The following is a 21,712-nucleotide window of genomic DNA, read 5'->3' on the forward strand; positions in this document are numbered from 1 at the left end:
ACCGATGGCTGGCATGCAGCGTAAGGGAGAATGGGCCTGGTCACACTGTTATATAGAGACTTTTATTTTCATTCTGGATTTATAAAGGCATATGAGAGGCCTTCCTACCTCTATGACTGTTATCACCCAGTTTGTTATTGTTATTTCAAATTGTAAAGCGCAACGGAATTTGCTGCGCTATATAAGAAACTGTAAATAAATAAATCAATAAATAATGGAGGCTGAGGTCTCTATAGGAAAGTGGCATTACAGATATTATTGATGGTCCTCTTAGTTTACTTGAAACTGTGCTCTTAGAAAGTAAACACATTAGGGGTTATTCAGATGTTATAACAAACCAAAAAAGTTAGCAATTGAGCAAAACCATGCTGTACTGCAGGTGGGGCAGATGTAACGTGCTGAGCAATTAGATTTGGGTGGGGTGTGTTCAAACTGAAATAAAGCAGCCAGTATTTACCCTGCACAGAAACAATATAACCCACCCAAATCTAAATTTCTTGCACATGTGACATCTGCCACACCTGCAGTACAACATGGTTTTGACCAATTGCTAACTTATTTGGTTTGCCAACAACTTTGAATAACCAGTTAATTCATCATTAATTCTTTAAATCTGATTAATTAAAACTGAATATAAATACTTATGTCTGCATTTGGCTAATTTATTATAAATTCAAACTTCATGGCTGATTTATTAAGGATGGGGGGGAAGGGGGGGTTATATAAGGTTGACACCAGTTTACAAATTCAAACTTCGGTTTTACATGAAATCAGCAGAAAAGCAGCCCTCTTACTGTCACATGAAAGACACAGCCCCTGCATGCAACATGTGACACATTTCCTATACAAGCCCTAAAACTGAAACAAAATATAGAATGTGAAGCAGTTTGCTTCCCAAAGGATGGGATCCCGGCGGTCAATATACCTACATACTGACGCCACATGGTATTCCGGCGTCACATTACCGACAGTCAGCATGCCGATCGTCCTCACAGCGGGACGCACTGGCGCCCTGCTGCGGGGGGTGGGAGGTTAGGTTTAGGCAGGAGAAGGGGGGTTATGGTTAGAGTGCAGGGACAGGAAGGTTAGGGTTAGGGACCGGAGAGGGAGAGTTAGGTTTAGGCACTTAGAGGGGGAGGTTAGGCTTAAAGCGGGGACGGTTAGGTTTAGCCAGTGGGGAAGTGAGGGTTAGGGTTAGGCACCAGCAGGGAGGGTTAGGGTTAGGCACCACTGGAAAGCGGGAGGGTTAGGCACCAGTGGGGAGGGTTAGGGTTAGGCACCACCGGGGAGGGTTAGGGTTAGGCACCACTGGAAAGCGGGAGGGTTAGGCACCAGTGGGGAGGGTTAGGGTTAGGCACCACCGGGGAGGGTTAGGGTTAGGCACCACTGGGAAGCGGGAGGGTTAAGCACCAGTGGGGAGGGTTAGGCACCAGCGGTTAGGGTTAGGCACCACTAGGAAGGGGGAGGGTTAGGCACCAGTGGGGAGGGTTAGGCACCAGTGGGGAGGGTTAGGGTTGGGCACCACCGGGGAGGGTTAGGGTTAGGCACCACTGGGAAGCGGGAGGGTTAGGCACCAGTGGGGAGGGTTAGGCACCACTGGGGAGGGTTAGGGTTAGGCACCACTGGGAAGCGGGAGGGTTAGGCACCAGTGGGGAGGGTTAGGCACCACCGGGGAGGGTTAGGGTTAGGCACCACTGGGAAGCGGGAGGGTTAGGCACCAGTGGGGAGGGTTAGGCACCACCGGGGAGGTTTAGGGTTAGGCACCACTGGGAAGCGGGAGGGTTAGGCACCAGTGGGGAGGGTTAGGCACCAGCGGGGAGGGTTAGGGTTAGGCACCACTGGGAAGGGGGAGGGTTAGGCACCCACAAGGAAGGGATAGGGTAGGGAAAAGGTGAGGGTTAGGGGCCTTAATGGGGGAATGTTGGTATTCTGATGGACGGGATGCCGCTGTCCCTATACTGACATCCCGTCCATCGGCAAATCATACTGATCCCGTATTGTACACAGAGAAAACAAATGTAATTATCATGCTACCAATTTATTGGCCACATTGAAAGGTTCAAGGTTTATCTGTACATTTCATGGCTGCCTAATATCAGTAGGTTTAATGATGGATAAAAAAGCTGTGATCACATTTTTGTCCTTTAGTGAATAAAACACAGATACAATATATATTAACAGCGCAGCAATAGGAAACCTCCCAGAACTCTGAGACCAAACTGTCACTCCAATACCTGGCCTGTGCACAGTCTGCCCTGCTTGGCTGACTGTGAAAGCATTAGGATAACCTCAGCAGCCTTCATATATTTGTCTACAATACTTGCAAGTGCAACCCACTTTTATATATATATATATATATATATATATATATATATATATATATACTGTATATTCTAGTCACCAGCTCGTCAAAATGACAAACAACATAACAGTAATGTCTTAAATTGCTCCGTCGGGTGCCATCTAGAGGCCGCCAATGCGCAAAACTATTACATTCTTCCCATAGAGGTGCAGAACAGTGTTAGCCTTTTATTATATAGGATATATATATAATATATTGAAGTCCAAAAATTCAGCACTCCCAGTAAACTAATAGGTCCAGCACTCTAGTAGAAAGTTTTAACTTGACCCAGTGCCCCCACAAAGAGGAAATCATATAATAGCAGAGCAGTGGATACAATAACTAACACACTACCCAGGGGCTATACCAGCATTTCAGTGTATTCACTTTTTTATGTTTTATATAACTGTCCTATCTGATCCCACTTTCTGTGAGATTAATTTCTAGTAGTTTATGTTTAATGTTATTTTAAACTCATTTCAATAATGTGTTAAACAGGGTCTGTCCTTAGTGAACGGGCACCTGACGCATTCCCATGACCTGGCATTAGACTCCCATTTGAATGATCAGTCAAGAAAAGCTAAATCCACTTCTACTATTCAGCTGGTAAGTCGTTTCCATAGTCAGATGATTAGGTTTACTTACAACTGTACAGCAATAAGTATTTGCTTTTTGTTCTAGTTTTTGGAATACTCTGAGTTTATTTTTGACTATTATGTGTACTAATTATTATTATTTTCTCTGACGTCCTAGTGGATGCTGGGGACTCCGTCAGGACCATGGGGATATAGCGGCTCCGCAGGAGACAGGGCACAATAATAAAAGCTTTAGGATCAGGTGGTGTGCACTGGCTCCTCCCCCTATGACCCTCCTCCAAGCCTCAGTTAGATTTTTGTGCCCGACGAGAAGGGTGCAATCTAGGTGGCTCTCCTGAGCTGCTTAGAATAAAAGTTTAAGTTAGGTTTTTTATTTTCAGTGAGTCCTGCTGGCAACAGGCTCACTGCTACGAGGGACTTAGGGGAGAGAAGAAAACTCACCTGCGTGCAGGATGGATTTGCTTCTTAGGCTACTGGACACCATTAGCTCCAGAGGGAGTCGGAACACAGGTCTCACCCTGGGGTTCGTCCCGGAGCCGTGCCGCCGACCCCCCTTGCAGATGCCGAAGTTGAAGAGGTCCAGAGGTCCAGAAACAGGCGGCAGAAGACTTTCAGTCTTCATAAGGTAGCGCACAGCACTGCAGCTGTGCGCCATTGTTGTCAGCACACTTCACCAACAGTCACCAACTGTCACTGAGGGTGCAGGGCGCTGGGGGGGGCGCCCTGGGCAGCAATGTATAATACCTTTTTATGGCTAAAATACATCACATATAGCCCTTGAGGCTATATGGATGTATTTAACCCCTGCCAGATCTCACAAACTCCGGAGAAGAGCCCGCCGAAAAGGGGGCGGGGCCTATTCTCCTCAGCACACGGCGCCATTTTCCTGCTCAGCTCTGCTGTGGGGAAGGCTCCCAGGCTCTCCCCTGCACTGCACTACAGAAACAGGGTTAAAACAGAGAGGGGGGGCACTTATTTGGCGATATGATTACATATATAAAAATGCTATAAGGGAAAACACTTGTATAAGGGGTTGTCCCTGTATAATTATAGCGTTTTTGGTGTGTGCTGGCAAACTCTCCCTCTGTCTCCCCAAAGGGCTAGTGGGGTCCTGTCCTCTGTCAGAGCATTCCCTGTGTGTGTGCTGTGTGTCGGTACGTGTGTGTCGACATGTAGGAGGACGATGTTGGTGAGGAGGCGGAGCAAATTGCCTGTATTGGTGATGTCACTCTCTAGGGAGTCGACACTGGAATGGATGGCTTATTTAGGAATTACGTGATAATGTCAACACGCTGCAAGGTCGGTTGACGACATGAGACGGCCGGCAAACAAATTAGTACCTGTCCAGGCGTCTCAGACACCGTCAGGGGCTTGTAAAAACGCCCATTTACCTCAGTCGGTCGACACAGACACGGACACTGACTCCAGTGTCGACGGTGAAGAAACAAACGTATTTTCCTTTAGGGCCACACGTTTCATGTTAAGGGCAATGAAGGAGGTGTTACATATTTCTGATACTACAAGTACCACAAATAAGGGTATTATGTAGGGTGTGAATAAACTACTTGTAGTTTTTCCTGAATCAGATAAATTAAATGAAGTGTGTGATGATACGTGGGTTTCCTCCGATAGAAAATTATTGGCGGTATACCCTTTCCCGCCAGAAGTTAGGGCGAGTTGGGAAACACACCTTAGGGTGAATAAGGCGCTCACACGCTTATAAAAACAAGTGGCGTTACCGTCTCCAGATACGGCAGCCCTCAAGGAGCCAGCTGATAGGAAGCTGAAAAATATCCTAAAAGTATATACACATATACTGGTGTTATACTACGACCAGCAATCGCCTCAGCCTGGATGTGCAGCGCTGAGGGGGCTTGGTCGGATTTCCTGACTGAAAATATTGATACCCTTGACAGGGACAAGATTTTATTGACTATAGAGCATTTTAAGGATGCATTTCTATATATGCGAGATGCGCAGAGGGATATTTGCATTCTGGCATCAAGAGTAAATGTGATGTCCATATCTGCCAGACGACAGTGGTCAGGTGATGCAGATTCCAGACGGCACATGGAAGTATTGCCGTATAAAGGGGCGGTCCATCGGACCTGGTGGCCATGGCAACAGCTGAAAAATCCACCTTTTGTTACCCCAAGTCACATCTCAGCAGAAAAGGACACAGTCTTTTCAGTCTCAGTCCTTTCGTCCCCATAAGGGCAGGCGGGCAAAAGGGCCAGTCATATCTGCCCAGGGGTAGAGGAAAGGGAAGAAGACTGCAGCAGGCAGCCCATTCCCAGGAACAGAAGCCCTCCACAGCTTCTGCCAAGTCCGCAGCATGACGCTGGGGCCGTACAAGCGGACTCAGGTGCGGTAGGGGGTCATCTCAAGAGTTTCAGCACGCAGTGGGCTCACTCACAAGTGGACTCCTGGATCCTACACGTAGTATCCCAGGTGTACATTGGAAATTCGAGACGTCTCCCCCTCACAAGTTCCTGAAGTCTGCTTTACCAACGTCTCCCTCCGACAGGGAGGCAGTATTGGGAACAATTCACAGGCTGTATTCCCAGCAGGTGATAATCAAAGTACCCCTTCTACAACAAGGGAAGGGGTATTATTCCACACTATATTGTGGTACTGAAGCCAGACGGCTAGGTGAGATCTGAAATATTTGAACACTTACATACAAGCGTTCAAATCAAGATGGAGTCACTCAGAGCAGTGATAGCGAACCAGGAAGAAGGGGACGATATGGTGTCACTGGATATCAGGGACGCTTACCTACATGTCCAAATTTGCCCTTCTCACCAAGGGTACCTCAGGTTCGTGGTACAGAACTGTCACTATCAGTTCAGACGCTGCCGTTTGGATTGTCCACGGCACCCCGGGTCTTTACCAAGGTAATGGCCGAAATGATGATTCTTCTTAAAAGAAATATGGACGCTTTCCTGATAAGGGCAAGGTCCAGAGAACAGTTGGAGGTCGGAGTAGCACTATCTTAAGTAGTTCTACGACAGCACGAGTGGATTCTAAATATTCCAAAATCGCAGTTTTTTCCGACGACACGTCTACTGTTCCTAGGGATGATTCTGGACACAGTCCAGAAAAGGATGTTTTCTCCCGGAGAAGAAAGCCAGGGAGTTATCCGAGCTAGTCAGGAACCTCCTAAAACCAGGAAAAGTATCAGTGCATCATTGCACAAGGATCCTGTGAAAAATGGTGGTTTCTTACAAAGCGATCCCATTCGGTAGATTTCACGCAAGAACCTTTACGTGGGATCTGCTGGAAAAATGGTCCGGATCGCATCTTCAGATGCATCAGCGGATAACCCTGTCTCCAAGGACAAGGGTGTTTCTTCTGCGGTGGCTGCAGAGTGCTCATCTATGAAAGGGCCGCAGATTCGGCATTCAGGACTGGGTCCTGGTGACCACGGATGCCAGCCTGAGTGGCTGGGGAGCAGTCACACAAGGAAAAAATTTCCAGAGAGTGTGATCGAGTCTGGAGACTTCTCTCCACATAAATATACTGGAGCTAAGGGCAATTTACAATGCTCTAAGCTTAGCAAGACCTCTGCTTCAAGGTCAGCCGGTATTGATCCAGTGGGACAACATCACGGCAGTCGCCCACGTAAACAGACAGGGCGGCACAAGAAGCAGGAGGGAAATGGCAGAAACTGCAAGGATTCTTCGCTGGGCGAAAAATCATGTGATAACACTCTCAGCAGTGTTCATTCCGGGAGTGGAAAACTGGGAAGCAGACTTCCTCAGCAGGCATGACCTCCACCCGGGAGAGTGGGGACTTCATCGGGAAGTCTTCCACATGATAGTAAACCGTTGTGAAAAACCAAAGGTGGACATGATGGCGTCCCGCCTGAACAAAAAACTAGATATTGCGCCAGGTCAAGGGACCCTCAGGCAATAGCGGTGGACGCTCTGGTAACACTGTGGATGTACCAGTCAGAGTATGGGTTCCCTCCTATGCCTCTCATACAAAAAGTACTGAGAATCATAAGAGGGAGATGAGTAAGAATGATACTCGTGGTTCCGGATTGGCCAAGAAGGACTTGGTACCCGAAACTTCAAGAGATGTTCACGGAAGACCCGTGGCCTCTACCTTTAAGAAAGGACCTGCTCCAGCAGGGGCCTTGTCTGTTCCAAGACTTACCGCGGCCGCGTTTGACGGCATGGCGGTTGAACGCCGGATCCTGAAAGGGCATTCCAGATGAAGTCATCCCTACCCTGGTCGAAGACAGGAAGGATGTAACCGCAAAACATTTTCACCGCATTTGGCGAAGATATGTTGCGTGGTGTGGGGCCAAGAAGGCCCCTACAGAGGAATTCCAACTGGGTCGTTTCCTACATTTCCTGAAAACAGGACTGTCTATGGGCCTAAAATTAGGGTCCACTAAGGTTCAAATTTCGGCCCTGTCGAATTTCTTCCAGAAAGAACTGGCTTTAGTGCCTGACGTTCAGATGTTTGTAAAAGGGGTACTGCATATACAGCCTCCTTTTGTGCCCCAGTGGCACCTTGGGATCTCAATGTTGTTTTGAGTTTCCTAAAGTCACATTGGTTTGAACCACTCACCACTGTGGACTTAAAATATCTCACATGGAAGGTGACGATGCTATTAGCCCTGGCTTCAGCCAGGCGTGTGTCAGAATTGGCGGCTTTATCATATATAAAGCCCTTACTTAATTTTTCATTCTGACAGGGCAGAATTGAGGACTCGTCCTCAATTTCTCCTTAAGGTGTTTTCTGTTTTTCACATGAACCAACCTATTGTGGTACCTGCGGGTACTAGGGACTTGGAGGACTCCAAGTTACTTGACGTTGTCAGGGCCCTGAAAAATATGTTTCCAGGAAGGCTGGAGTCAGAAAATCTGACTCGCTGTTTAGCCTGTATGCACCCAACAAGATGGGTGCTCCTGCTTCTAAGCAGACGATTGCTCGCTGGATTTGTAATACAATTCAGTTTACACATTCTGTGGCAGGCCTGCCACAGCCAAAATCGGTAAAAGCCCATTCCAAAAGGAAGGGGGCTCATCTTGGGCGACTGCCCGAGGGGTCTCGGCTTTACAACTTTGCCGAGCAGTTACTTGGTCAGGGGAAAACACGTTTGCTAAATTCTACAAATTTGATACCCTGGCTGAGGAGGACATGGAGTTCTCTCATTCGGTGCTGCAGGGTCATCCGCACTCTCCCGCCCGTTTGGGAGCTTTGGTATAATCCCCATGGTCCTGACGGAGTCCCCAGCATCCACTAGGACGTCAGAGAAAATAAGATTTTACTTACCGATAAATCTATTTCTCGTAGTCCGTAGTGGATGCTGGGCGCCCATCCCAAGTGCGGATTGTCTGCAATACTTGTACATAGTTTTGTTACAAAAATCGGGTTATTCTTGTTGTGAGCCATCTTTTCAGAGGCTCCTTCGTTGTTATCATACTGTTAACTGGGTTCAGATCACAGGTTGTACGGTGTGATTGGTGTGGCTGGTATGAGTCTTACCCGGGATTCAATATCCTTCCTTATTATGCACGCTCGTCCGGGCACAGTATCCTAACTGAGGCTTGGAGGAGGGTCATAGGGGGAGGAGCCAGTGCACACCACCTGATCCTAAAGCTTTTATTATTGTGCCCTGTCTCCTGCGGAGCCGCTATATCCCCATGGTCCTGACGGAGTCCCCAGCATCCACTACGGACTACGAGAAATAGATTTATCGGTAAGTAAAATCTTATTATTAAAAGCACATGTCTGATCTTCACACAGTAAATGCAGCAATTTTGTGGGCGTATATATATGAAATATTAGAGACATGTAGTATATGGATGTGATGAGGGCACTGTAAGTTAAACTTCAAAATTAAAATTTTCTGACACTGGATTTATATACATTACCTCCCCAATATATTACAGATAGCTGATCCCAGTTCTTTAGATCTTAATATGATCAAAAAGCTGGGACTACAGTCATTTGAGGTGCTGTGACATCATGGACTGGCACTGTGTAGGAATCCACTAAACCACACAATGGCCCTCATTCCGAGTTGTTCGCTCGGTATTTTTCATCGCATCGCAGTGAAAATCCGCTTAGTACGCATGCGCAATGTTCGCACTGCGACTGCGCCAAGTAACTTTACTATGAAGAAAGTATTTTTACTCACGGCTTTTTCTTCGCTCCGGCTATCGTAATGTGATTGACAGGAAATGGGTGTTACTGGGCGGAAACACGGCGTTTCAGGGGCGTGTGGCTGAAAACGCTACCGTTTCCGGAAAAAACGCAGGAGTGGCCGGAGAAACGGTGGGAGTGCCTGGGCGAACGCTGGGTGTGTTTGTGACGTCAACCAGGAACGACAAGCACTGAACTGATCGCACAGGCAGAGTAAGTCTGGAGCTACTCAGAAACTGCTAAGTAGTTAGTAATCGCAATATTGCGAATACATCGGTCGCAATTTTAAGAAGCTAAGATTCACTCCCAGTAGGCGGCGGCTTAGCGTGTGTAACTCTGCTAAATTCGCCTTGCGACCGATCAACTCGGAATGAGGGCCAATATTTATGCTGCTCCCTGTAAACTCAGTTAGATTAGCACCTCCTGCTGTACCTAACATGTCAACCTGCTGCAGAGGAGGGAAAGAGAGCATGGTGGGCATATTTTTTTAAAATAAGTATAAAAACTGCCGTTATTGCACTTATATTATGCGTCTCAGTAATACTCAACATTTCTTATGTATTACTACCAAATGCTGGGTTCCTCTCTAATAATAATACCTATTATAAATTATAATATCAATGCAAAGCCATTCACTAGATGCTACCAGTATCAGATGGGGGTACTCACATACTCCATTAAATCTAGCTACATTAGCCCATTTTTATTTAATAGTAATAATAATTATAACAATAATATATTATCTGAACATATTTGTTGAATTGTTTAATGATTTTGTAATTATTAATACACTTTTTCCATGCCTTTCCTTATAATTAGCATGCTTTTTTTTGTGTCAGTTTATATTGGATTTCACTTGGAGCATCCTATAACCAAATACTTAGTGCCCATTTTGCTTTTTTTTATTATATTGCTGTAAGTAATTGTATATGTGCCCTATTATAATGCCATTGTAGTATGTAAGTGTATGTGTGTCCTATTACAGTGCCATTGTAGTATGTAATTGTATATGTGCCCTATTATAGTGCCATTGCAGTATGTAAGTACTAAGAGGCTAAGACTGTAGAGCAATTTAAACATGCTTGGGATAGGCATATGAATATCCTTACAAAGAATTAAGGTTCAAAAAGGGTTGAGATTACCTAAAGGATAAAAAAAAAGGGGCAGACTAGATGGGCCAAGTGGTTGTTATCTGCCGTCAAATTCTATGTTTCTAAGTGTATGTGTGTCCTATTACAGTGCCATTGTAGTACATAATTGCATATGTGACCTATTACAGTGCCATTGCAGTAAGTATATATGTGCCCTATTATAGTGCCATTGTAGTTAGTATGTAATTGTATATGTGCTCTATTATAGGTCCATTGCAGTATGCAATTGTATATGTGTCCTATTACAGTGCCATTGTAGTATGTAAGTGTATATGTGCTCTATTATAGTGCCATTGCAGTATGTAAGTGTATATGTGCCCTATTATAGTGCTATTGTAGTATGTAAGTGTGTATATTCCCTATTGTAGTGCCATTGTAGTATGTAAGTAGTGTACAGTGTATGTGCCCTATTATAGTGCCATTGCAGTATGTAATTATATATGTGCCCTATTATAGTGCCATTGTAGTATGTAAGTGTGTATATTCCCTATTATAGTGCCATTGCAGTATGTAATTGTATATGTGCCCTATTATAGTGCCATTTTAGTATGTAATTGTGTATGTGCCATATTATAGTGCCATTGTAGTATGTAAGTGTGTATATTCCCTATTGTAGTGCCATTGTAGTATGTAAGTAGTGTACAGTGTATGTGCCATATTATAGTGCCATTGCAGTATGTAATTATATATGTGCCCTATTATAGTGCCATTGTAGTATGTAATTGTGTATGTGCCCGATTACAGTGCCAATGTAGTATGTAAGTGTATATGTGCCCTATTATAGTGCCATTGTAGTATGTAAGTAGTGTACAGTGTATATTCCCTATTATAGTGCCATTGCAGTATGTAATTGTATATGTGCCCTATTATAGTGCCATTTTTGTATGTAATTGTGTATGTGCCATATTATAGTGCCTTTGCTGTCAGTATATGCGCCCAATTATAGTGCCACAGCAATCATTTATTTGCTCCAATGAGCAGGGAAGAGAAATAGGTGACACTGTAGGCTGTGATTTGCATGTTTGATGTGTTTGGGTAGATCCTGGGTAAAGCAAAAACTAAAAGAAGCCCTACCTATTAACACTGCAAAGCCAGTCACTAGATGCTACCAGTATCAGATGGGGGTACTCAGAGCCTCTATTAAATCTAGCTACATTAGCCCATTTTAATTTAATAATAATAATAATAACAATAATAATAATCAGAGGCGTATCTAGGGTAGGGCGAGTGGGACACGTGCCCTGGGCGCCTTGGCAGGCCCAGGAGAGGGGGGCGCTGCCGGCGGCCAGGGCATCATGCCCCACTCGCCCCCGTCAACCCGAAATGTGAGGGGAGGAGAGCGCACCGTCTCTCCCTCCCCTCACCACCGCTGAAAGCCCTAGCAGCGCTGCCAGCAGCGCTGCTGTGTCCGGTCTCCGGCGTTAGCCAATCAGAGCTTGCAGACCGGCTCCTGATTGGCTGCCGGTCCGCGAGCTCTGACTGGCTAGCGAACCGGCGGCAAACAGCCGCCGGAGACCTGGAGCGGTGAGGGGAAGGAGAGGCGCTGCGCTGCGCTCTCCTCCCTTCACATATCAACAACAAGCGGCCGGTGAGTGACCGGGGGGGGGGGGGGGGGGGCGGCGGCACTGTGGGGCATGTATCTGGCACCAAATGGGGCATGTAACTGGCACTGAGTGGGGCCTGGCACTGTTGGGCATGTATCTGGCACTGTGGGGCAATGTAACTGGCACTGTGGGGCAATGTATCTGGCACTGTGGGGCACTGTATCTGGCACTGTGGGGCATGTAACTGGCACTGTGGGGCAATGTAACTGGCACTGTGGGGCATGTAACGGGCACTGTGGGGCATGTAACGGGCACTGTGGGGCATGTAACTGGCACTGTGGGGCATGTATCTGGCACTGTGGCGCAATGTATCTGGCACTGTGGGGCAATGTATCCGGCACTGTGGGGCATGAATCCGGCACTGTGGGGCAATGTAACTGGCACTGTGGGGCAATGTATCTGGCACTGTGGGGCAATGTATCTGGCACTGTGGGGCAATGTATCTGGCACTGTGGGGCAATGTATCTGGCACTGTGGGGCATGTATCTGGCACTGTGGGGCATGTAACTGGCACTGTGGGGCATGTAACTGGCACTGTGGGGCAATGTAACTGGCACTGTGGGGCATGTAACGGGCACTGTGGGGCATGTAACGGGCACTGTGGGGCATGTAACTGGCACTGTGGGGCATGTATCTGGCACTGTGGCGCAATGTATCTGGCACTGTGGGGCAATGTATCCGGCACTGTGGGGCATGAATCCGGCACTGTGGGGCAATGTAACTGGCACTGTGGGGCAATGTATCTGGCACTGTGGGGCAATGTATCTGGCACTGTGGGGCAATGTATCTGGCACTGTGGGGCATGTATCTGGCACTGTGGGGCATGTAACTGGCACTGTGGGGCATGTAACTGGCACTGTGGGGCCATGTATCTGGCACTGTGGGGCCATGTATCTGGCACTGTGGGGCAATGTATCCGGCACTGTGGGGCAATGTATCCGGCACTGTGGGGCAATGTAACTGGCACTGTGGGGCAATGTACCCGGCACTGTGGGGCATGTATCCGGCACTGTGGGGCAATGTAATTGGCACTGTGGGGCAATGTATCTGGCACTGTGGGGCAATGTATCCGGCACTGTGGGGCAATGTATCCGGCACTGTGGGGCAAGGTAACTGGCACTGTGGGCCATTTTCAGTGGCCACACCCCTTCTGGAGCGCGCACATGCTTCTTTTTGTGTGTGTGGGGTTTTTTTTTGGGGGGGGCGCCATTTTCCATCTTGCCCTGGGCTCCGAAAACCCTAGCTACGCCTCTGATAATAATATATTATCTGAACATATTTGTTGAATTGTTTAATGATTTTGTAACTATTAATACACTTTTTCCATGCCTTTCCTTAAAATTAGCATGCTTTTGTGTCAGTTTATATTGGATTCCACCTGGGTCATCCTATAACCAAATACTTAGTGCCCATTTTGCTTTTTTTTATTATATTGCTGTAAGTAATTGTATATGTGCCCTATTATAATGCCATTGTAGTATGTAAGTGTATGTGTGTCCTATTACAGTGCCATTGTAGTATGTAATTGTATATGTGACCTATTACAGTGCCATTGCAGTATGTAAGTGTATATGTGCCCTATTATAGTGCCATTGTAGTTAGTATGTAATTGTATATGTGCCCTATTATAGTGCCATTGTAGTATATAAATGTATGTGTGTCCTATTACAGTGCCATTGTAGTATGTAATTGTTTATGTGACCTATTACAGTACCATTGTAGTTAGTATGTAATTGTATATGTGACCTATTACAGTGCCATTGCAGTATGTAAGTGTATATGTGCCCTATTATAGTGCCATTGTAGTTAGTATGTAATTGTATATGTGCCCTATTATAGAGACATTGCAGTATGGAATTGTATATGTGTCCTATTACAGTGCCATTGTAGTATGTAAGTGTATATGTGCCCTATTATAGTGCCATTGTAGTTAGTATGTAATTGTATATGTGCCCTATTATAGTGCCATTGCAGTATGTAAGTGTATATGTGCCCTATTATAGTGGCATTGTAGTAAGTAATTGTGTATGTGCCCGATTACAGTGCCAATGCAGTATGTAAGTGTGTATGTTCCCTATTATAGTGCCATTGTAGTATGTATTTATGTAAGTGTATATGTGCCCTATTACATACCTCCCAACATGACCCTTTCCAGGAGGGACAGAATGCTCTGTTCCAGTACTTCCCACTTAATTTAAAATTTCCCTCACCTGTGTTGAAACACATTTGTTATCAATTAACCTGTTTAAAGCAGGTGAGGGCAATTCGAAATTAAGAGGGAAGTCCAGGAACAGAGCATTCTGTCCCTCATGGAAAGGGTCATGTGGGGCGTATGCTATTATAGTGCCATTGCAGTATGTAATTGTATATGTCCCTATTATAGTGCCATTGTAGTATGTAATTGTGTATGTGCCATATTATAGTGCCTTTGCTGTCAGTATATGCGCCCGATTATAGTGACACAGCAATCATTTAATTGCTCTAATGAGCAGGGAAGAGAAATAGGTGACACTGTAGGCTGTGATTTGCATGTTTGCTATGTTTGGGCAGATCCTGGGTAAAGCAAAAACTAAAAGAAGACCTACTGTACCTGTGTTTTTCTATATTAACCAGAAAGACTTACAGCTAACATATTAAATATCATGTACATGAGAGTCTGTCAAATAATTATCGCATTTTCTTATTATGTGGAATCAAAACTGATTTATTGCAGGAGTTCTTACCACTGATCAACAAAAAACATTGTAAGGTCAAATAAAAAACAAGTATTCACCACTTTTTTAAGTTATACCTTAACAAACCCTGGTGCAATGAGTTGTCTTCAGATGTGACATTGGTAACTGATAGACGTCCACCTGTGTACAGGTGTTTTCTTCTCACTGATAAATATTGAAACCTAAACTGAAAAAAGGTTTTTGAGAACCATTAATCAGGAAAATTACTTGAGAAGATTTCATTTCAATATCCACTGGACTAATGCAATTGACAGCTAATCGTAAAGGAATGGAGAAACCACTATACCACAGGTTCTCAAACTCGGTCCTCAGGACCCCACACAGTACATGTTTTGCAGGTCTCCCCACAGAATCACAAGAGAAATAATTAGCTCCACCTGTGGACCTTTTAAAATGTGGCAGTGAGTAATTAATACACCTGTGCACTTGCTGGGTTACCTGCAAAACATGCACTGTGTGGGGTCCTGAGGACCGAGTTTGAGAACCACTGCACTATACCATTGTAATTTGTCTACAACAGATTGTGGGGTCCATTTACTAAGCCAGAGGTTCCGAAATGCGGTCCTCAAGGCACCCCAACAGTCCAGGTTTTAGGTATATCCATGGCTCAGCACAGATGGTTAAATCAATTTGACTGAGTTGCTAATTAAGTCACCTGTGACCAAACATGGATACATTTAAAACCAGGATGGTTGGGGTGCCTTGAGGACCGCGTTTGGGGACCTCTGTACTAAGCTTTGGATGGTAATAGAGTGGACGGAGATAAAGTACCAGCCAATCAGCTCCTCGTTGTCACTTTTCAAACATGACCAGTAAAATGGCAGCTAGGAGCTGATTGACTGGTACTTTACCTTCGTCCACATTCTCTACATCCAAGGCTTAGTAAATAGACTACTAGCCTCCAAAACAGAGCAATGGTAATGCATACCTCTCAACATGACCCTCTCCAGGAGGGACACAGTGCTCTGCTTCTGGACTTTTCTGTTAATGTATGATTGCCAACACCTGGTTTAAACAGATTAATGTATAAGAAAGGTGTTTCACCACAGGTGATGGCAATCATACATTAAGAGGGAAGTCCAGGAGCAGAGCATTCTGTCCCTCATGGAGAGGGTCATGTTGGGAGGTATGGTAATGGCTGTCAGATCTGCAAACCTGGTAAATACCCAGACTCACTGCTGTAATAATAGCTATAGGTGCTGCAAGTTTTTACTATACGTCCGTCCTCGTTACCTCCCAGCCTGTTCTTATCAAAGAGAGGGAGGTTTTGTTCTTCAATTATTGCCCATGATACAGCTTTCAATTTCTCATTTTATTTGTTCTATTCTTCCAGAGAAGTCCTGAAGACTGTGAGCCGTCAGAGGCCGCTATACCGGATATTACTCCAGTCAGTCGGAGAGTAAGGAAAAAACGTAAGTGCACGGTAGGCACAGAGGGAACCCATATCCTCTCCGCCCATATTCACAGAATCATGTTAGTACATAATTAAAAGGAGAACTTTACCTAAAACTAAAAGTTTATTTTTGGTTGGAGTTCAGTGAGTTATTAATATAACCCGCATCCACAGTACATAAAACTAGAGCTGTGCACCGGACATTTTTCGGGTATTGTGTTTTGGTTTTGGATTCGGTTCAGCGGCCGTGTTTTGGATTCGGAAGCGTTTTGGCAAAACCTCCCTGAAATTTTTTTGTCGGATCTGGGTGTGTTTTGGATTCGGGTGTTTTTTTTTCAAAAAACCCTCAAAAACAGCTTAAATCATAGAATTTGGGGGTCATTTTGATCCCATAGTATTATTAACCTCAATAACCATAATTTCCACTAATTTCCAGTCTATTCTGAACACCTCACATCTCACAATATTATTTTTAGTCCTAAAATTTGCACCAAGGTCGCTGGATGACTAAGCTAAGCGACCCAAGTGGCCGGCACAAACACCTGGCCCATCTAGGAGTGGCACTGCAGTGTCAGACAGGATGGCACTTAAAAAAATTTGCCCCAAACATCACATGATGCAGAGATAAATAAAATAAAAAAAGAGGTGCAAGATGGAATTGTCCTTGGGCCCTCCCACCCACCCTTATGTTGTAGGACATGCACACTTTAACAAACCCATCATTTCAGTGACAGGGTCTGCCACACGACTGTGGCTGAAATGACTGGTTGGTTTGGGCCCCCACCAAAAAAGAAGCAATCAATCTCTCCTTGCACAAACTGGCTCTACAGAGGCAAGATGTCCACCTCCTCCTCATCATCCGATTCCTCACCCCTTTCACTGTGTACATCCCCCTCTTCACAGATTATTAATTCGTCCCCACTGGAATCCACCATCTCAGGTCCCTGTGTACTTTCTGGAGGCAATTGCTGGTGAATGTCTCCACGGAGGAATTGATTATAATTAATTTTGATGAACATCATCTTCTCCACATTTTCTGGAAGTAACCTCGTTCGCCGATTGCTGACAAGGTGACTGGCTGCACTAAACACTCTTTCGGAGGGGGGGCAACTTAGGTAAAATAAAGCCTGTTTGTGCAAGAACCTCCAAATTGCCTCTTTTTCCTGCCAGTATACGTACGGACTGTCTGACGTGCCTACTTGGATGCGGTCACTCATATAATCCTCCACCATTCTTTCAGTGGTTACAGAATCATATGCAGTGACAGTAGACGACATGTCAGTAATCGTTGGCAGGTCCTTCAGTCCGGACCAGATGTCAGCACTCGCTCCAGACTGCCCTGCATCACCGCAAGCGGGTGGGCTCGGAATTCTTAGCCTTTTCCTCGCAGCCCCAGTTGCGGGAGAATGTGAAGGAGGAGCTGTTGACGGGTCACGTTCCGCTTGACATTACAATTGTCTCACCAGCAGGTCTTTGCACCTCTGCACACTTGTGTCTGCCGGAAAGAGAGATACAACGTAGGCTTTAAACCTAGGATCGAGCACGGTGGCCAAAATGTAGTGCTCTGATTTCAACAGATTGACCACCCGTGAATCCTGGTTAAGCAAATTAAGGGCTCCATCCACAAGTCCCACATGCCTAGCGGAATCGCTCCGTTTTAGCTCCTCCTTCAGTCTCTCCAGCTTCTTCTGCAAAAGCCTGATGAGGGGAATGACCTGACTAAGGCTGGTAGTGTCTGAACTGACTTCACGTGTGGCAAGTTCAAAGGTTTGCAGAACCTTGCACAATGTTGAAATCATTCTCCACTGCGCTTGAGTCAGGTGCATTTCCCCTCCTTTGCCTATATCGTAGGCAGATGTATAGGCTTGAATGGCCTTTTGCTGCTCCTCCATCCTCTGAAGCATATAGAGGGTTGAATTCCACCTCGTTACCACCTCTTGCTTCAGATGATGGCATGGCAGGTTCAGGAGTGTTTGCTGGTGCTCCAGTCTTCGGCACGCGGTGGCTGAATGCCGAAAGTGGCCTGCAATTCTTCGGGCCACCGACAGCATCTCTTGCACGCCCCTGTCGTTTTTAAAAAAATTCTGCACCACCAAATTCAATGTATGTGCAAAACATAGGACGTGCTGGAATTTGCCCACATGTAATGCACGCACAATATTGGTGGCGTTGTCCGATGTCACAAATCCCCAGGAGAGTCCAATTGGGGTGAGCCATTCTGCGATGATGTTCCTCAGTTTCCGTAAGAGGCTGGTAGTGTCTGAACTGACTTCACGTGTGGCAAGTTCAAAGGGTTGCAGAACCTTGCACAATGTTGAAATCATTCTCCACTGCGCTTGAGTCAGGTGCATTCCCCCTCCTTTGCCTATATCGTAGGCAAATGTATAGGCTTGAATGGCCTTTTGCTGCTCCTCCATACTCTGAAGCATATAGAGGGCTGAATTCCACCTCGTTACCACCTCTTGCTTCAGATGATGGCGGGGTAGGTTCAGGAGTGTTTGCTGGTGCTCCAGTCTTCGGTACTGATGTTCCTCAGTTACCGTAAGAGGTTGTCAGCTGTGTGCCTCTTATGGAAAGCGGTGATACAAAGCGTAGCCTGCCTAGGTACGAGTTGGCGTTTGCGAGATGCTGCTACTGGTGCCGCCACTGCTGTTCTTGCTGCGGGAAGCAATACATCTACCCAGTGGGCTGTCACAGTCATATAGTCCTGAGTCTGCCCTGGTCCACTTGTCCACATGTCCGTGGTTAAGTGGACATTGGGTACAACTGCATTTTTTAGGACACTGGTGACTCTTTTTCTGACGTCTGTGTACATTCTTGGTATCGCCTGCCTAGAGAAATGGAACCTAGATGGTATTTGGTACCGGGGACACAGTACCTCAAGCAATTCTCTAATTCCCTGTGGATACCGGACACACGTTTAACACCACCGCAGCTGCCAAGACCTGAGTTATCCGCTTTGCAGCAGGATGACTGCTGTGATATTTCATCTTCCTCGCAAAGGACTGTTGGACAGTCAACTGCTTACTGGAAGTAGTACAAGTGGTCTTCCGACTTCCCCTCTGGGATGACGATCGACTCCCAGCAGCAACAACAGCAGCGCCAGCAGAAGTAGGCGTTACACTCAAGGATCCATCGGAGGAATCCCAGTTAGGAAAGGACTCGTCAGACTTGCCAGTGACATGGCCTGCAGGACTATTGGCGTTCCTGTCTAAGGAGGAAATTGACACTGAGGGAGTTGGTGGTGTGGTTTGCAGGAGCTTGGGTACAAGAGGAAGGGATTCAGTTGTCAGTGGACTGCTTCCGCTGTCACCCAAAGTTTTTGAACTTGTCAATGACTTCTGATGAATGCACTCCAGGTGACGTATAAGGGAGGATGTTCCGAGGTGGTTAACGTCCTTACCCCTATTTATTACAGCTTGACAAAGGCAACACACGGCTTGACACCTGTTGTCCGCATTTCTGTTGAAATCATTACACACCAAAGAGGTGATTTTTTTTTGTAATTTGACCAGGCATGTCAATGGCCATATTCGTCCCACGGACAACAGGTGTCTCCCCGGGTGCCTGACTTAAACAAACCACCTCACCATCAGAATTCTCCTGGTCAATTTCCTCCTCAGCGCCAGCAACACCCATATCCTCATCCTGGTGTACTTCAACAGTGACATCTTCAATTTGACTATCAGGAACTGGACTGCGGGTGCTCCTTCCAGCACTTGCAGGGGGCGTGCAAATGGTGGAAGGCGCCACCTCTTCCCGTCCAGTGTTGGGAAGGTCAGGCATCGCAACTGACACAATTGGACTCTCCTTGGGGATTTGTGATTTAGAAGAATGTACAGTTCTTTGCTGTGCTTTTGCCAGCTTAAGTCTTTTCATTTTTCTAGCCTGAGGATGAGTGCTTCCATCCTCATGTGAAGCTGAACCACTAGCCATGAACATAAGACAGGGCCTCAGCTGTTCCTTGCCACTCCGTGTCGTAAATGGCATATTGGCAAGCTTACGCTTCTCATCAGACGCTTTTAATTTTGATTTTTGGGTCATTTTACTGAACTTTTGTTATTTGGATTTTACATGCTCTCTACTATGACATTGGGCATCGGCCTTGGCAGACGACGGTGATGGCATTTCATCGTCTCGGCCATGACTAGTGGCAGAAGCTTCAGCACGAGATGGAAGTGGATCTTGATCTTTCCCTATTTTACCCTCCACGTTTTTGTTCTCCATTTTTTAATGTGTGGAATTATATGCCAGTAATATATCAATAGCAATGGCCTACTCTACTGTACTTTATATGTATGCTGTTGGTCACAAAATGCCGCACCGTAATACTAGAAGCTATAGAAAAGTATATATATTATTGTATATATCAGTACAGAGCGGTATAACTGTGACACATGTGTCCTGACAAGCAGTATAGAAGCTATAGAAAAGTATATATATTATTGTATATATATCAGTACAGAGCGGTGTAACTGTGACACATGTGTCCTGACAAGCAGTATAGAAGCTATAGAAAAGTATATATATTATTGTATATATATCAGTACAGAGTGGTGTAACTGTGACACATGTGTCCTGACAAGCAGTATATAAGCTATAGAAAAGTATATATATTATTGTGTATATATATCAGTACAGAGTGGTGTAACTGTGACACATGTGTCCTGACAAGCAGTATAGAAGCTATAGAAAAGTATATATATTATTGTACATATAAGTACAGAGCGGTGTAACTGTGACACATGTGTCCTGACAAGCCATATAGAAGCTATAGAAAAGTATGTATATTATTGTATATATTATATATCAGTACAGAGCAGTGTAACTGTGACACATGTGTCCTGACAAGCAGTATAGAAGCTATAGAAAAGTATATATATTATTGTATATATATCAGTACAGAGCGGTGTACCTGTGACACATGTGTCCTGACAAGCAGTATAGAAGCTATAGAAAAGTATATATATTATTGTATATATCAGTAGAGAGCGGTGTAACTGTGACACGTGTGTCCTGACAAGCAGTATAGAAGCTATAGAAAAGTATATATATTATTGTATATATCAGTACAGAGCGGTGTAACTGTGACACATGTGTCCTGACAAGCAGTATAGAAGCTATAGAAAAGTATATATATTATTGTATATATGTCAGTACAGAGCGGTGTAACTGTGAAACGTGTCCTGACATGGCGGCGACGCGCGGCTCCTTATATAGAATACGAATCTCGCGAAAATCCGACAGCGGGATGATGACGTTCGGGCGCGTTCTAGTTAACCAAGCAAGGCGGGAAGATCCGAGGCTGCCTCGGAACCGTGTAAAATAGGTGAAGTTCGGGGGGGTTCGGATCCCGAGGAACCGAACCCGCTCATCTCTACATAAAACTAGTAATATTTTGTACTGGCTAACACAAAGAAAATGAAAATGATAACCCATACATAATGTAATTGCAAAAACATGTTTTGTTACTATTTTCTAGATAAAGGAGTTACCTTGTTAGCCATAATGATCTTAGTGGGAGACAGCCTGCATAACTTTGCTGATGGGATGGTAATTGGCTCTGCGTTCTCATCTTCAACTGAAACCGGCGTAGCAACCACTATAGCCATTCTATGTCATGAGATCCCCCATGAAATGGGTACGTATGTAACTCAGAAGCATATCTCTTACGTTCTAATAAATATGCATACAGTATTTACAGGTCTCAGTAGGCATGGTAAATGAAGA

General features: G+C 45.4%; 1 protein-coding gene across 1 annotated transcript in view; it reads left to right on the top strand.

Annotated features, from left to right (window-relative positions):
- Positions 1 to 21,712, top strand: part of SLC39A12 (solute carrier family 39 member 12) — a 164,004-nt gene that overhangs the window by 122,847 nt on the left and 19,445 nt on the right. Inside the window, exons 8-10 of the mRNA XM_063921542.1 lie at positions 2,840 to 2,947; positions 15,923 to 16,001; positions 21,465 to 21,623. Coding sequence (XP_063777612.1) covers positions 2,840 to 2,947; positions 15,923 to 16,001; positions 21,465 to 21,623 — 346 coding nt within the window. The remainder of the gene's footprint in view (positions 1 to 2,839; positions 2,948 to 15,922; positions 16,002 to 21,464; positions 21,624 to 21,712) is intronic.

This window comes from Pseudophryne corroboree, chromosome 5 (assembly GCF_028390025.1).
Source record: "Pseudophryne corroboree isolate aPseCor3 chromosome 5, aPseCor3.hap2, whole genome shotgun sequence".
Classification (NCBI taxonomy): domain Eukaryota; kingdom Metazoa; phylum Chordata; class Amphibia; order Anura; family Myobatrachidae; genus Pseudophryne; species Pseudophryne corroboree.